This window comes from Cebus imitator, unplaced genomic scaffold (genome assembly GCF_001604975.1).
Source record: "Cebus imitator isolate Cc_AM_T3 unplaced genomic scaffold, Cebus_imitator-1.0 Scaffold12, whole genome shotgun sequence".
NCBI lineage: Eukaryota > Metazoa > Chordata > Mammalia > Primates > Cebidae > Cebus > Cebus imitator.
Genome location: NW_016107327.1, coordinates 7,674,365 through 7,691,810, shown reverse-complemented (window position 1 = coordinate 7,691,810; position 17,446 = coordinate 7,674,365). Strand labels below are relative to the sequence as shown.

At 41.3% G+C, this 17,446-nt stretch overlaps 1 protein-coding gene across 1 annotated transcript in view; it reads left to right on the top strand.

The window, feature by feature from the left end:
• The window catches only part of TTC39C (tetratricopeptide repeat domain 39C), a 125,225-nt gene that overhangs the window by 49,774 nt on the left and 58,005 nt on the right, over window positions 1–17,446 (top strand). Inside the window, exons 2-4 of the mRNA XM_017498543.2 lie at window positions 4,493–4,541; window positions 6,386–6,514; window positions 9,783–9,897. Of these exons, the coding sequence (XP_017354032.1) occupies window positions 4,493–4,541; window positions 6,386–6,514; window positions 9,783–9,897 (293 nt within the window). The remainder of the gene's footprint in view (window positions 1–4,492; window positions 4,542–6,385; window positions 6,515–9,782; window positions 9,898–17,446) is intronic.

Here is a 17,446-nt window from a genome sequence, read left to right as displayed (position 1 = left end):
TTTCCCCATATGCTCATCTGTAAAATGGGGATAGTAAAAGTATCAGCTGGGTGCGGTGGCTCACGCCTCTAATCCCAGCACTTTGGGAGGCCAAAGCAGGTGGATCATAAGGTCAGGAGTTCGAGACCAGCCTGGCCAGCATGGTGAAACCACATCACTACTAAAAATACAGAAATTAGGTGGGTGTGGTGGTACTTGCCTGTAATCCCAGCTACTCAGGAGGGTGAGGCAAGAGAATTGCTTGAACCTGGGAGATGGAGGTTGCAGTGAGCCAAGATTGCACCACCAGCCTGGGTGACAGAAGGAGATTCCATCTCAAAAAACAACAAACAAACAAAACTTAAAGTATCATTATGAACTCATGGTTTATAATGAATTTAAACTTACTTGATGTTTCAGTTCATTGATATTTCTACCCTCAGGGATGATCAGTTGTTGCATCTTTGGCTAGTAGGAAACCCTTCAAAACCCTAATATGTTTTTTAAACTTCCTTATTTTCTGTGATGACATGATATTTCAAGCTCTTCTGGAATATTTCTTGCCCCTAACCTGGAATCAGCCATTTCTACAAGAAGGCATGGTCTCTTTTCCTTTCTTGGAAAGGATGCAAGGCTGTGTAGTGCTACTAGGTGATCATTGCTCCCAGGCTTTTTCAGTGGACAGAGCTAGGAAATAGTTTTTGTTTGTTCGTTTGTTGTTTTGAGATGGAGTCTTGCTCTGTCGCCCGGGCTAGAGTGCAGTAGCACAATCTTGGCTCACTGCAGCCTCCGTCTCCCGGGTTCCAGTGATTCTCCTGCCTCAGCCTCCCGAGTAGCTGGGATTACAGGTACATACCACCACACCCAGATGATTTTTGTATTTTTAGTAGAGACAGGTTTCACCATGTTAGCCAGGCTAGTCTCGAACTCCTGGCCTCAGGTGATCCTCTCGCCTCAGCCTCCAAAAGCGCTAAGATCACAGGTGTGAGCCACTGTGCCCAGCTGTATTCTTTTAAAGATAAAAAATTTAATGAGTTTGCTTTTATTCTTCCAGTTTGTATTCTGGACTATAAGATTTAAAAGTTTGTTTCATCCTTTTTCCTCTGCACAAAGTCCTGGGTCCCAACAAACACTGACATACTTACTGATTGCTTTCTTACCTGCTATGACCCATACGACCCAGCAGCTTTAGAATAACAGTACCCACTTCTCCAGTAAGAATATGATTACTGAAAACAGATTAAGATTTTTCTTTTGGCCACCTTTTGGGGTCAGTTTTAAAGGGTATTTCACAATATGGATATACTGTCAGATTATTATGTTGTAAAGTCTCTTGGAGTAGTGCTGCTCTAGTGTTATCAACTGGATTTGCTTTTAGGGATACTTTATTCACTTTTTTTTTGACTTTAGGGATTGCATTATTCACATTTGATTTAGTATTGTGAATAAATTTTACATGATTTCAAAACAAAACGATGGATAAAAGGAGCTTCATTTCCATCCTTGTTTCTTCTTCCCTATTCGCCTCCCTCACTTATAGTATCAATTTTGAAAAAAATGCTATAGATTATCCTACCATTGTTTTTTTCAATATCAACAAGTACATATATATGTTTAGTCTTCTTTTAAAAAAAAATGGGTTTTTCACTATGGCTTATTTCACTTGCCCTGTTTTTTGTGTATCTTCTGGTATTTAGAAAGGCTTGGGTTTGGGTTTGAATGCTTACCTTTGTACTCAGCCTTCACATGGCACTCTCACTCCCCTCTTGTTTGGTCTTTGTCTGTTGGTTCCAAATATGAACAGTATCGAAATGAGCTGGGAGCCTATTCCTCCCCTTCCACAACACTGGTTTTGAACTAAGGACCTTCATACTCTTTGGGAACATTTCCAGATCTCCAAAGTGAATGCATTTTGTATAGAGAAATGTGTGGTCCACAACTGATAATTGATTAGGATGTGGTAAGTTAACTTAGGGTCGCTTGTTAAAAAAAATACAAGTGGGCTGGGTGTGGTGGCTCACGCCTGTAATCCCAGCACTTTGGGAGGCTGAGGCGAGCGGATCACTTGAGGCCAGGAAGTCAAGACCAGCCTGGCCAACATGGTGAAACCCCGTCTCTATTAAAAATACAAAAATTAGTCAGGCGTGGCGGCACATGCCTGTAATCCCAGCTACTCAGGAGACCAAGGCAGGAGAATCAGTTGAACTGGGGAGGCGGAGGTTACAGTGAGCTGAGACTGCGCCATTGCACTCCAGCCTGAGCGACAGAAGGAGACTCGCTCTAAAAAAAAACAGCCAACCAACCAACCAAGTACCAAGTGAAATGTGTTAGATTGAGCTGTTCTACCAGGGAGTGATGGGCAGCCTGAGAGGACACCCACCTGTCCCGCAGTGCATTATCATGTGCCTGATGCACCTGGGTGCTGTGTGGGATGCAGACAGTTCTTTAAGGAGGTAAAATGCTTTCATAGGGCTGGTTTCTATGGTTTTCCCCACCCCCCACTTAAGTGATAAGATGGTATATGAAGTCATAAGGGCCAGGTTAGGTACCATGAATAATTAATTGCCACAGCTCTCAGTAACCTAATTTTAGAAGCAGATGTGGCAATAGTAGGCCCTGGTTTCAGTTTCCTTCATTTTGCAAATGGCAAAGTGGCCAATATGTAAGCAGGGAAAGGGAAAAGGAGGGAAAAGCCATAGTACTCAGCACTTGATTGAGACGTGTCTGGTTCCTGAAAGGCAGAGTTAGCTCTGTGTCATCCCTTTCTTCACTGACTTGGATTTGCGGAACGCCTGCTATGTGTAAGGTGGATATTATATATGCAGTAGGATAGGGTAGGAGCTTGTACTGTTATGCCCATGTAGTGCTATGGAATGAGAAAAACTAACATATTTTGAGGCAGATTGTGGGGATGACAGACACTATAAAAGTGTGCCGTTTGAGCTAGGTTCATGGGTGTGAGTGAGGGTTAGGGATTCCTCACAAGTGAATTGACCTTCCTTTTTTTTTTTTGAATGTAGGTTTAAGTAACCTATTAAGTGGGATAAGCAGACTATTATTAACTGTAGAATTTAGGTAGGTACTAAGTAGATGAAAAAATGGTAGCAGAAGGTTAATGTTAATGTTAAATCAAGTCCTGGATCTCACTCACATTGTCTCTTTCTCTGAGACTCACAGAGTGCACCAAGAGAAAAATGAATGTGTGTACCCTTTATCTCAGTAGTGCTACCTCTAGCATTTTATCGCAAGAATGTATTTGGCCTTTTCTGCAAAAATATATGTGCAGGATGTCAGTTAGGCATATGTGTGTGTACGCACACATTGACAAAGTAAGTGTGCACCTTCTCTTTCCCATAGACACACACGTACTCTCACTTTGCATATATTCTGTATTTATAGTAGGAGGTTGAATGTTTCTTGCCTTTTTATAGTGACCATATATTATTTGCATAGTAAAAAAAATCAGTAAAACGATTTTCATTCAACAAGGTAATTACAATTTGCATTTCCTTTTAGTGCAATTTATAGAGATCTGGATTTTATACTATTTTTGATTTTGAAGCAGAACATTTATATTCTTATATTCTTTAAATTGGTATTGATTCAGTTTCATTTTTGGCTTACAACAAAATCAGATGATTACAAGGGAGGAATGGCTGACTCTTAAGGAGGCATTCCTAAGGTTCTTGGATTGGTGAATGAGTTTGTGAAGTCTGACTCAGTGATGAAACTCTTTGATCTACTCTAGAAACTATACGGATTTTCAAATGTGTTGAACATTTGTAACAAGCTTTGCATTTTAAATATGATCAAACTGGTAATGGCAGAAGATTATTTTAAAAGAGAATAATAACCATCTTTCTTTGGCCATGTTTTTATAGGTGTCCGATTGTTTCTACCTTTTTTTTCTTTTTTGAGACAGAGTCTGGCTCTGTCGCCCAAGCTGGAGTGTAGTGGCGCAATCTTGGCTCTCTGCAACCTCTGCCTCACAGGTTCACGCAATTCTCCCTGCCTTAGCCTCCCGTGTAGCTGGGATTACAGACACCCGTCACCACACCTGGCTAACTTTCGTATTTTTAGTAGAGATGGGGCTTTGCCCTGTTGACCAGACTGGTCTCCAACTCCTGACTTCAGGTAATCTGCCTGCCTCAGTCTTCAAAAGTGTTGGGATTACAGGTGTGAGCCACTGCACCCGGCCTGTTTCTAACATCTTTATATTTACTGTGTCAATTCTTTAATAGCCACAATGAAAAAGTTTACTAAGGCAGTGTCTGTTATAATTTGACTTTTTGTTTGCCTTGCTTTGAAGAATCAGAGGCAAATTCTATTTGGGCAGATAGAGTTGTCAACCACCTTGCCTCTTTAACTTCTTTCTTAGGGAGATTTAATCTGCTTGATGACCTTAACTTCTTTTATCCAATTAGTAGGATTACATGTTAATCATGATTTGTCAAATGCTTTTAAAATAAAATTTTACAATGAAAATAATTTTATTTTTATATTTTTTTAACAGAAATCATAGCCCACTAATGAGTTTTGGAGCCAGTTTTGTCAGTTTTTTGGTAAGTTGATATCTTAAGACCTATTGGCATGAAGGAAACAATTATATAAAGTAATATCTGTTAGTGGCTACCAGTTGTATAGATACACTATTATAGAAAATCTTTTAAAGTTTAAAGCTGAAATAAAGTTTTTGCCTATTACCCAATGCCTAGGAAATAATCTGCCTCCCCTAATTTTAAAAATAAATGCTTATATCTTATTTATAGAGTATTATATTTTAATCAAAGTCCTTTTTAGAATAAAAATGTAATGGAAAGACCTTCAGTGATTAAAACTGCATTTGAGGGAGAAAAAAAGGTCTGGGTTTGAATAATAAAGGTTTACTCTAAAATTATTGAATAAATGTGGACTAGAGGACAAGTTAAATGAGTGGAGCTAACGTTTGTCAGTTAGTATTACATTTCCAAATATAAGTATTTGGGAATAGAGGAAGTGGATTGCAGCTAGGTTTTAAAGTACATTGGGCAATGTGGAAAATGAGATGCTTTGATTTTTCAGAGACAGTTAAGCATCACACAAACTACTTTCAAACACATAATTTTTTAAAAGACTTGAAGAATTGTGTAACAACAGGAAAAGAAAAGACATGACAGAAACTGAAAAAGAGAAAGCATTTAGATCTAAGACTTAGAAAGATGTCAGCGAATGGGCATGTCACACACAGCCTGGCATTGCTCAACCACAGGTACCAGGCCAGCATCCAGTGAGACATTTTTATTCAAGGTATTTATTTCCTCTTATTGCCAGTTAATGCAACAAAAATGTTAAGGGCTATTGTTTGAAAGAATACATTATTCCCAACCTCAAGGAGAATGGTACAGGGTCAGGGTCGTAACTTTAGTTCTCAAATGATTACAAGAGCTATAAACGAGATATATCTAAAAGGTCTTGGCTGAGTCTGGTGATGGAGGAGGAGGTGAGAAGCAAGGCCACACAGCAGGGTTGAGATTTCAGCAGCATGAGAGGAGGGTTGGGAAGAAGAGTGTGGCAGGGAGGCTTGGGCCAAGGTGATGGTGGTCTGGTTTGGCTGGAATGGAGAAGTAGGTTAGAGCCATACTGAGGAAGTCTGAAATGTGAAATGCCAAGATGGAGGTGGTGGAACTTGATAGGAAATGGGGAGCTAGAGACATAGGTTCATTAGGTCCTTCCAAGAACCAGGTATTCTGTAGCAAGTCTCTTTCTGCCCCTGTAAGCCCATTCATCTCAGAAAACTCAGCTCTACTGGGTAGAAGTCACAGGTGTTCAGCAATTTGGTAGATTTCCCCTTCCTGGTTAAATGTGGCCTGAAAAAGCCTACCAGGATCAGGTGCCTAGAAACAAGCTGTCATGGAATTTTGAACCATAGACAATATAAAACAAATTCCTTGTAAGTGAACCCACTGGAATCGCAGTCCCTGGAAAGACTGAATTTTTCCAAGAGTATCTACAAGCTGTTGTTTCATTAGCATTTTCTGTGCAGTACTTGGTGGAGCCGGGGATCCGTATGTGGGTAGAATTAAGTTTTGAATTAGACACCATTGTGAAAACTGAATTGAGCAGACCAATCAGAAATTATAGAGAATTTTTGTTGTTGTGTTTAATAACAGCAACAATAAAACTTGTGGAACAGTAATTGCAGGGACATTTATTACTATATTTTTTTCATGATGATGTGATAGAGGTATAGTCTTATTTCATGTTGAGATTATAGTTTCTTTAAATGAATAGATTGTGCTGTTACATTTACATTCTTTTGCTTGCAATAAATAATTTGTTTTTTATTTAATTTGAAGTTTTGTTGTAACAAATTCGCCTAAATTTCTCTCTCTCTTTCTTTCTCCTCTCTCTCTCTCTCTCTTTCTAGAATGCCATGATGACATTTGAGGAAGAAAAAATGCAGTTGGCATGTGATGACTTAAAAACTACAGAAAAACTGTGTGAAAGTGAAGAGACTGGAGTAATTGAAACAATCAAGAATAAAATTAAGAAGAATGTAAGTACTGGGGCTTTAGGTTGTGAACTGTGTGCCGCTTATTTAGAATATCACTTTTGTTCATTTAGAACAAAAACCATTTGCTTGGTTTGAGTATTTAAAATATCGCTGAAAAACCACAATGTTTCTTATGGTTTTTAGCTATATAAAATGTATCTCTTAAAAAACAGAAGGTCCTTTCAGTCATCCAGAGCCATTCAGTGCATGTGCATTTGATATCTTAGAGTCATTTTCACCATAATGCGCTGTGTGGCAAGAGCTGTTTTAATGAGCTTTTCCTATATGTGATTCAAATAGGATATGATGGCAGTTGATGAATAATAGAATTGCATTTTGGTATAATTCTGAAATTCAGCAGTTTACCTAATTTTCCCCAGGCCTCACCAGCCTTTGGTTGCAAATAGTCATAATAACATCATAATCAAGTTTTCCTGATTTTGCCTTCATCTTTCAGTGCAAAAGTGCTAGGCTGTGGAGAGACGTTCTCCTAGCCCTGATGTTACTTGGAGTGCTCAAGGGTCTCACATATGTCACTGACAAATCAGTCTGTCGGATATAGTCATCAGAAGCCACCTGTCTTCTACTCCTGCATGCCTGTGCCCTGCCTATAAAGCATCATGGGAGAGTGCTTTACCTCTCCTCTTGTTTATAGTGTCCACCATGAGAAAGCCACTGATGGGCCAAGTGTCCCATCTCCTGATGGTCCAGAAGGCCAGAGTTTTTTAGCTTCCTCTCTCTCCAGCCTGATGTCTAATCAATGACCAAGTGCTGTTGACTCTTTTTCTTAAATACCTCTTGAATTCATCGACTATTCTCCATCCTCACTGCCATCTCTGTAGGTCAGACACCATCCCACTTGTCTAAGATACATCGGCATTTCTGCCTCCGGTCTCATGGTTTTGTAATGTAGGGGTCCCCAACCCCTGGGCCATGGGTCCATACTGGTCCATGGACTGTTAGGAACCAGGCCTCAGAGCAGGAGGTGAGCTGCAGGGTGAGTGACCATTACCGCTTGAGCTCCACCTTCTATCAGATCAGCAGCGTCATTAGATTGTCATAGGAGCATGAACTGTGCCTGTAAGGGATCTAGGGTGTGTGCGCTCATTATGAGAATCTAACTAATGGCTAATGATCTGAGGTGGAACAGTTTCATCCTGAAGCCATTAACCCATACACTCCCAAACCCCCAACCCGGTCCATGGAAAAATGGTCTTCCATGAAGCTGGTCGCTGGTGCCAAAAAGGTTGGGTTCTGCTGCTCTAATTCATTGTTGATAATATAGTCACTAAAATGCAAATTTGTTGCTTACATGGTTTTCAGTGGGCCCTCTCACCAGCCATTGCCATTATAATAAAGTACCAACTCCCTAATGTGGCTGCCTTGGCATTTACATTTCCTCTGCCTGGAACATTCTCCTCCCTCATTTCCTGGTTCCTGCTCTTTTTTAGTTCTTTCTAGGTGTCCTTTTCCCTAAGGACTCTTGTTTGAGGCTCCATGCCCTGTGGAGTATGTCTCCTACAGGTCCCGTGGTTCCCTGCCCTTACCCTTAGAGTGCTTCCCACAATACATAGTAATAAGGTCTGTATTTCCTCAGTACAATGAAAGCTTATTTACATGTCTGTCATCAGTATCCAGTACCATGTCTAGCATTTGCGTTAATAATTAACATTTGTTGTGTGTCCTTGCAATTTAAAGTGTTTTCACATTTAGCATCTTATTAGGCCTCCCAACAATCCTATACAGTAGTTTTTTTTTTGAGACAGAGTGTCAGCACTGTTGCATGGGCTGGAGTGCAATGGCACGATCTCCGCTCATTGCAACCTCTACCTCCTGGGTTCAAGCGATTCTCCTGCCTCAACCTTCTAATAGCTGAGATTACAGGCGTCCACCACCACACCTAGCTAATTTTTTGTATTTTTAGTAGAGACAGGGCTTTCACCATGTTGTCCAGACTGGTCTCGAACTCCTGACCTCAGGAGATCCACCCACCTCGTCCTCCCAAAGTGCTGGGATTATAGGCATGAGCCACCGCGCCCGGCCAGATGTTATTACAAATGAGGAAATAAAAGCATCTTGACATTTTTCCAAGTGAATAGAGTAGTGAGTGCTGGGGTTAGATTTGGAACCACAGTGACCATGATGGATTATGCTAAAATCTAGAGAAAAGGGAAGGAGATGACTCTGGCATGACTACTGTGTATACTGTTGACATATCTGCAAAAATTCTATTATTTTTTCTGTCATTGTGATAGCATATTGAAAGCTATTTAACTTATTTTATTCAAGTTTACTTTGTACTAAATACAGAGTGTTCTATTCTGGAGTGATTTTTCTTCATTTTAGAAACATGATAAAGACCAACATTTTATAAAAAGTAATTTGACTTTGCATATTTTTATTTATATGACTTATATTTCAAGTACTGTTTGTGATTTATTCAAAGCTAATTTTGAATTCCAGAATATTTTCTTCTTAATGGAAATGTAATCTGTTTCTGATCCTTACATCTCAGTAGCATGCACGAATAGAATGCCCCTAATGTGGCCAGGTACAGTGGCTCACACTTGTAATCCCAGCACTTTGGGAGGCTGAGGTGGGGGGATCACCTGAGGTTGGGAGTTTGAGAACAGCCTGATCAACATGGAGAAACCATGTCTCTATTAAAAATATAAAAATTATCCGGTGTAGTGGCGCATGCCTGTAATCCCAGCTACTCAGAAGGCTGAGGCAGGAGAATCGCTTAAACCCAGAAGGTAGAGGTTGCAATGAGCCGAGACTGCATCACTGCACTCCAGTCTGGGTGACAAGAGTGAAACTTTATCTCCAAAAAAAAAAAGAATGCCCCTAATGTTATCCTACCTGAAGACAGGTAGCTGCAAAGTTGACTTTTCAGGTTACCTACTTGGAGGAATATATTGTACCTTTAATAATTTTTGTTTTGGATAAGAAAGACTCTACATTGTTTATTTTTTTAAAAAGGTGAAACTCCAAAGTTTTATGTCGCTTTCATATTTCCTATGAATTCAGCTTGTATCCCTTAGAATATTTTTATCTTTGAGTTACAGTGCTCAAACAAACAAAACTAAGTCAGACTAATGGAAATTTGAAGCTGCTAGGTCCATAGGATAAATTTGGTCTTGGCATTGAGTGAATGCCAGATTTCACAATTCCTATGTGAAGTTACTTTGTACAATAACCTAATACTGTCTGGGGGGACTATCGTTGTTATGTGTGATTTATCACTGTGGGCTTTCTTTCCGCCAAATAGGTTGATGTCCGAAAATCCGCTCCCTCTATGGTTGATCGGCTTCAGAGGCAGATAATCATAGCTGACTGTCAGGTTTACCTGGCTGTGCTTTCGTTTGTAAAACAAGAATTATCAGGTATGCTGAAGCGTTATTTTTAATGGCTTTCACTATTCAGTGCACACAATTAGTCATATGCTTTTTTTAGAATGCCTTATATTTCAGTCTTTGAAAACATGTGGCACCTCTTTGGGGCATGATACTGATTTATTCCTGGGGAAATTGAAACCACAAGTGTTTAATGTGTGTTTAGTGGAGGAGTTTTTGTGCCAGAGTCTGTTTCATCCTCTTATCTCAAGAGAATTCTGTCATACTTACAGAAACTGCCGGTGCCTTTTATATGTATGTAGATGTATAATACTTTGTGGGAATCAGATTGTGATAATAACCTTTAAAGTGAAATATAACTGGCTTAAATTTAAGGTTTTCAGGAAGTTGTTATTGAAAGCCTGAGTACCTTCAATGGTTTCAAGCATATTAGGAGATCGTTAAAGATTATTAAAGTTTTGCTAATATAGGGCCAGGCGCGGTGGCTCACGCCTGTAATCCCAGCACTTTGGAAGGCCGAGGCGGGTGGATCACCTGAGATTCGGAGTTCGAGACCAGCCTGACCAATATGGTGAAACCCCTGAATCTTTTTTAAAAAAAAAATTGCTAATATACTGGAATGACCTGCATTTTAGCAAATTTTAGTGAGGGATATAAACAAATTTCTTAATTAGTTTGTCCAAGACAAATGTTTTCCAGGCTTAGTTTTCATTTCTTAAGTGAAATAGAGTCAAGTCAGCATCTAAAGCTTGTCCTACCAGTGAGTCTAAAATTGACCTAATTCTTTTAATTATGTAGTTATGGGTGTCTCTGATATTGACAGCCGAAACTTGCCACTTTGGTAGATAGAATTTGCTTGAAAAAACTGAAAATTCTAAAAGGAAATCAATTAAAATTCACTGTCAGAAAGATAATTTCTCCTAAACCTTAAATGAAGAAGGATATGTTTCTTTTAAATTAGAACATGCTCTTTCTAGCCTTTCAGAAGCCAGTTTTTCCTCCTCCTTCTCATTTCTCTTGCTCTTTCCATCTTTGTCTCTGTCTCATTCCGAGGATGCTTTATTCTGTTTGGCTGAAGTCAAAAGTGGAATTTAACTTTTATTTTGACCTCTGAGATTTGGACTTCTAAGAATTGATCTTCCTTTTAAAATATGTTCTATGATGTACCTTCACTGTTTGCTTTGGTTCAATAATTTTTTTTCTCTTTAACCCTCTTCTCAGGACTTTTCTAATAATACCTTGCTATATGGTCAAGAACTCAAAGTTCATGTGAATTTTCTGTAATGCAATAATGTCAAATCCCCCGTTTGGAGCTCACTCCTAACTCAGATATAGAAGAGTAGTGGAGCTTATCTGAACCTTGTTGTTCAAGACAGGAGCTCTCCGTGTTTTTGTACTTGCTTTTCCTGACACTCAAGGGCTCTCCTAAGGAACTAATTTTAACCATTAAGAAAAATATCTGGCCAGTTGCAGTGGCTCACACCTGTAATCCCAGCACTTTGGTAGGCCAAGGCAGGCAGATCACTTGAGGTCAGGAGTTTGAGACCAGCCTAGCCAACATGGTGAAACCCTGTCTCTACTAAAAATTCAAAAATTAGCCAGGTGTGGTGGTGGGTGCCTGTAATCCTAGCTACTTGGGAGGCTGAGGCATGAGAATCGCTTGAACATAGGAGGTAGGGGTTGCAGTGAACTGAGATCACTCCTGGGCACTACAGCCTGGATGACAGAGTGAGACTCAAAAAAAAAAAAAAAAGAAAAAGAAAAACTATCTGTTGAGGGAGGAGGCTAAAGCAAATGTAATAAAAGTTAAAGTGTGAAAGCGTATCAGAACTTTTTTTTTTTTGAGATGGAGTCTTGTACTGCCTCCCAGGCTGGAGTACAGTGGCACAATCTTGGTTCACTGCAACCTCCGCCTTCCAGGTTCAAGCGATTCTTCTGCCTCAGCCTCCTGAGTAGCTAGGATTACAGGTGCCCACTACCAATCCAGGTTAGTTGTTTGTGTTTTTAGTAGAGACAGGGTTTCACTATGTTGGCCAAGCTGGTCTCCAATGCCTGACCTTGTGATCCACCTGCCTTGGCCTTCCAAAGTGCTGAGATTACAGGCATAAGCCACCACGCCCAGCCAGAACTTTTTAAATGAGTATATCTGTTCTTCATTTGTTCAGTCATTGATCGATTCAACAAATAATTATAGAGCAAATGCTGTGTGCTAAGCACTAGTTAGATAAGAAAACACAGGCCTAGTCCCTGCCCTTGAGAAGCTGAGAATTATCAGATATTTATATTTCTGATTGTAAAATTTCTAAATATTAGTGTGGAAAATTTTGGAAAGATAGAAAGCAAGTCATCATCTCTAATTTTACCACTTAGAGAAAATCTCTTTGTTAATAGTAATCTGCTTTATATTTCTCTATTTTTTTTTTAACAAAACAGTGTCTATAGTATTTTGTATCTTATTTTTTCTTTTCAAATATACTTTGGATATTTTCCCTATGACTCAGTTTCAGAACATAATTTTAAATAATAGCATGTTCATTTATCATATGGATATGCCATAATGTATTTAATCAATTCCTCATGGACATTTAGATGATCATTGGTGTGCGTTTTTTGGGGTATTAGTGAGGTTGAACATTGTTTTGTATTTTATTCATAAGCTATATTTATTTCACAAAGTATTTTCACAGTCTTTACCTATTCTTCTAACAGTTTGATACTATTGTTATTTATTCCTGTTTATCGTAGTATTTGACAGCATTCTTGGTTCTTCCTGAAGTCCTGTGATTTATTGAACATGATTTTGGCCTTGAAGTAAAATTCTCATGGGCATGAAAGCCTCAGGCTGTCATATACGAATGTCATAGTTACTTGCTTTGTGAATAGATCAGCATTTGTTTCAAACAAACATAACCAACAATGTGCTCTATTTGCCTTTCAGACAACTAGTGGGTTATTAAGCTACAAATAATTTGTTTACTTCATTGTTGGGATCCACATTTCTTAGAAAACATTTTACATGTATAATTTTCTTGGGGAAAAAAAATATCACAAAACTTCTCGTTGGAGATGTTTGTTACGGGTGGCCCTCCCTAACCCTGGAGCAGGGAAGCACTGAGGGGCCAGGGAGGCACAAACGGGCCAGAGCTCTGGTAGGGATGAGCCAGTGTGAACTCTGTAATGGTTCATACTTTTTTTTCTTGTGACGGAGTCTCGCTCTGTCACCCAGGCTGTAGTGCAGTGGCATGATCTTGGCTCACTGTACAACCTCTGCCTCCCAGGTTCAGGCGATTCTCATGCCTCAGCCTCCCAAGTAGCTAGGATTACAGGTGCACGCCACCACTCCCAGCTAATATTTGTATTTTTAGTAGAGATGGGGTTTCACCATGTTGTCTAGGCTGGTCTCGAGCTCATGACCTTAAGTGGTTTGCCTGTCTTAGCCTCCCAAAGTGCTTGGATTGCAGGCATGAGCCACCATGGCCGGTCAGTGGCTTCATACTTTTAAAAGAGCTTGTGTTTATCTCATTTAAACTTACTTATAATCAATTGCCCCATCATCTCTTTAATTTCTATTACTACTTTATATCTTTTTAATTTACTCTATTATCCAGTGGTCTTTTATTGCGACAAGAATATATTACTTTTTGGACAAAAAGAAATTATTTTTAAAACATATTTTATGGCACTTACTACCTTGTTTTGTTGTTTCCTTTCCTTCCTTTTGAATTTGAAGAGAGGGCCCATGTCTTTTTCTCACCTTTGTATTCTTGGTAACATGTACTCAAGTTTTCCTCGGATGAGATTATTTTCCTTATTTGACAGGTGAGACAGTTGCGGTTGAATGATTGATGCAGCTTGTTGGTGACGATGGAACCAGGGCCTGAGCCATGGTTTTCTTATTTCTTAACTGAAGTCCTGGTGCTCTCCACGTGTACCCATCATCATAGTTTGGCCACTTGTGCTACCTGCCGCCTTCCAAGTGGTCCAGAAACCCGCATTTCTTGGGCCCTTTCCCTCAGTTGCACCCTGCACCCTGGGGAAGTAGCCCTGGGCTGGAATAGTAGCCCCACTGCCTCTTGCTCCCCTCTGGGCCACACTCAGCATTGCTGCTAGAGCATCCTTCCAGAACCCCTTAGACCCGTGCTTTAAACACTTGCCTGGCCTTCCTCACCTGCAAGGGAAGGTCTGAGGTCCTTTTGTGTGGGGCACATAAGACCCTGCCTCTTTCCCAGCCACCTCCCCTTCCACTACCTCATCTAGCGGAGCCGAGGTTCTCACACGTCCCCAAATACCCCCTGCTGCCTTGAGCTTTTATTCACCCTACCCTCTCAGTGTGGAACACCCCTGCCCCCTTTATCTTTCTCTTAAGCTTAACCAAGTGCAGCCCAGTCCTTCCTCCTTCATACATCATAGGGTGGGACAGACAGATTGCTGGTCTGTCACCCAGGCTGGAGTGCAGTGGCACTCAATCTTTGTTCTTTTTTTTTAAGAGGCAAGGTCTCACTCTGTCACCCAGGCCGGAGATCAGTAGCTCCACCCAGGCTGGAGATCATAGCTCACTACAGCCTTGAGCTCTTAGGGTCAAGTGATCTTCTTGGCTCACTCCTGAGAAGCTGGGACTACAGGCATGTACCACTATACCTGACTAATTTACAATTTTTTGTAAAGATGGAGTTCTCACTATGCTGCCCAGGCAGGTCTTGAATTCCTGGGCTCAAGTGATTCTCCCACCTTGTCCTTCCAAAGTGTGGGGATTACAGGTGTGAGCCACCGTGCCCAGCCAATCTGGCCTTTGTTGTGCTATTACTTATACCCCGTGTATCACCATGTACCGCATGTATCACATGGCAGTACTAATATTTATTTACCTGCCTAAATATTTATTTAGGCTACATACTCCTTGAGGGCAAGGAGGGTGCAGTGTATCTGCTGTTTCGCCTCTTCTGTATCGAGCATTTTCTGTGTGTCCAGATGCTGTGAGATGATAGGTGCTGGTAGTCTAGAGATGAGTGAGATGTGGCCCATGTCCTGGGGGAACTCATGGTTTAGCAGTAGGAAAAGATAAATAAGTAAGCAAATTCTAATTCAGGAATATATTTCAGCCCATAGACACATAAGTTATTCATAGAGGTTGAATAGGGAACAAGTGATTCTAAACATTTGGGAAGTTCAAGGATCCCTTAGCCCTGAGCAGGGTTGTAAAGAATTTCCTTCCCTGTGTCCCTGGAACCTGGTAGGATGTTTTTGCCTAGGACATGGTGGGTGAATATTAAAATCTGTTTACGCCTAGTGTTCCATTATTGGAACGCTAAGCATGTGGGAGCTATTTATATCCTACAGCTCAAGGTCATTGCCAAGGTCTGATTGCAAAAATTCAAAAAATTGCAGCCTCAGGCATAAAGGGAAGAAATGGAAGAATGGTAATGCCATTTAGGAAAGGTATTGGGATTGGAGAAGTGAGCCTATTAGAAGTCTGTCGGTGAGGAGTAGAGATAGTGAGGAGGTGGGCTGACTGGTGAAAATGAAATCATCTTTTGTCCTTCAAAGCCTTGGCCCAGGCACGGTGGCTCCCACCTGTGCACGGTGGCTCCTAGCACTTTGGAAGGCCAAAGTGGGTGGATTGCTTGAGTCTAGGAGCTTTGAGACCAGCCTGGGCAACATGGAAAACCCCATCTCTACCAAAAATACAAAAAATCAGCCAGGCTTGGTGGCACGTGCCTGTAGTCCAGCTGCTCAGGAGGCTGAAGTGGGAGAATCACCTGAGCTTGGGAGGTTGAGGCTGCAGTAAGGTGAGATGGTGCCACTGCACTGTAGCCTGGGCAACCCAGGTGAGACCTTGTCTCAAAAAAAAAAAAAAGTCTATTATTTGAGTTACAAGAAAGACAAGCCTGAATTACCTTCCATCCTGGGTTAATCAGCCTCCTTCCAGGACAGTTGAACAAGCAGGCTTTAGTAGATCCTCGCACCAGATACAATCCCCCTGAAAAATTACAAAATTTATCCAAGATCAATTTAGAGTAACTTGATATTTCCATTTTGAAGGCAGCTCTTGCCCTTTCCCCTATGCCTATATGGGGCAGGTTTCCTTTCACTCACTCCATCTCTCGGCTGGTTGTTGCCTGGACCTTGTAGAGTGGGACAAATAGTCTGTCATCCAGGCTGGAGTGCAGTGGCACAACCTTGGCTCACTACAACCTCCACCTCCCAGGTTCGTGCTATTCTCCTGCCTCAGCGTTCCTAGTAGCTGGAACTACAGGCACCCGCTACCATGCTCGGCTATTTTTTTTTTTTTTTATTTTTTAGTAGAGACAGGGTTTCACCATGTTGGCAAGGCTGGTCTTGAACTGCTGACCTCAAGTGATCTGCCTGCCTCAACCTCCCAAAGTGCTGGAATTATAGGCATGAGCCACCCCGCCCGGCCTGGTCTGTGGTTTTCTGCTGTCTCCACCTCCCTCCACAGACACAGAGATAACAATGGCTAAATGATTCATGCTTGACCTTTCAGAGCAGCCAGATGAAAGGCTGTGCAGGGTATGTGGCTCTTAAATAGCATGCTCTCTGCTTGTTGGGAAGACATGGGCTCAGGTGTTGCATCCTCAAGTGGAGCTGCTGGAACGGCCCTGTAGGAGCCACGGTGCGGAGCATGCTGCTCTCTCTGCCACATCCTCCCCCAGCCTCTGCCTTCTCCTGAAGATCCTGGCGGTGGCTGGATTTTTTTGCTTCACAGTGTGGAACGAAGAATAGGGCAAGTCCCAAGAGAACCTGTTTCAGTGCCAAGTTGGACGTAGAATGTATTAAAAGCAAAACCTCTTCCGACATGTGCATTAAGTTTGTTTTGACATACTTCAGTTTATAATCTTTGACTCAGCTGAAAACGTTGGGTTCTGTTTCTTTGGGTCAGATTAAGGGCCTTACTGCTTGTTATCATAGAGTTTAACACGTGCTTTCAGACATTGGCACCCAAATTAGGCACAAGATAAAAGCCGGGTTGAATTTATTATATTGTTATTCTAAAAGTGGGGTTTTCACCATGGAGGTTTCTGTTAGGTTTTATTGATTTAGTTCCATGCACTCAGGAGCAGATGGATTCTTACATTCGTTTCCAGTTCTACCATCCGTTTCTATTGCTCCTCACCTGAGGTCGGGATTGTTACCATTCATGTCTGTAATCCTGGTCCCTTCAACGTCACTTTGAGAGATGCCATTTCTCCGGGAGCCGGTGTTCACCCCTCTGCTGGGCTTGCACCCTTCTGTCCCAGTGTGTCCCATGCTTCATTCTGCCTCCAAGCTGCTCGCCCATCTGCTCCTTCCTACTGGCATTCCTGCTCCTCTCTCCTGGGACATATCCTTTCCCTAAGTACAAGCTTCACTTCTTCTAATAAACCTGAGTTAGCCTGGAAAATACAGGATAAAATGGAGTTAAATTTATCCCTCCAAATTTCCAGTTAAGAATGGGTAGAAGTCGCCGGGCGCGGTGGCTCACGCCTGTAATCCCAGCACTTTGGGAGGCCGAGGCGGGTGGATCACGAGGTCAAGAGATCGAGACCATCCTGGTCAACACGGTGAAACCCCATCTCTACTA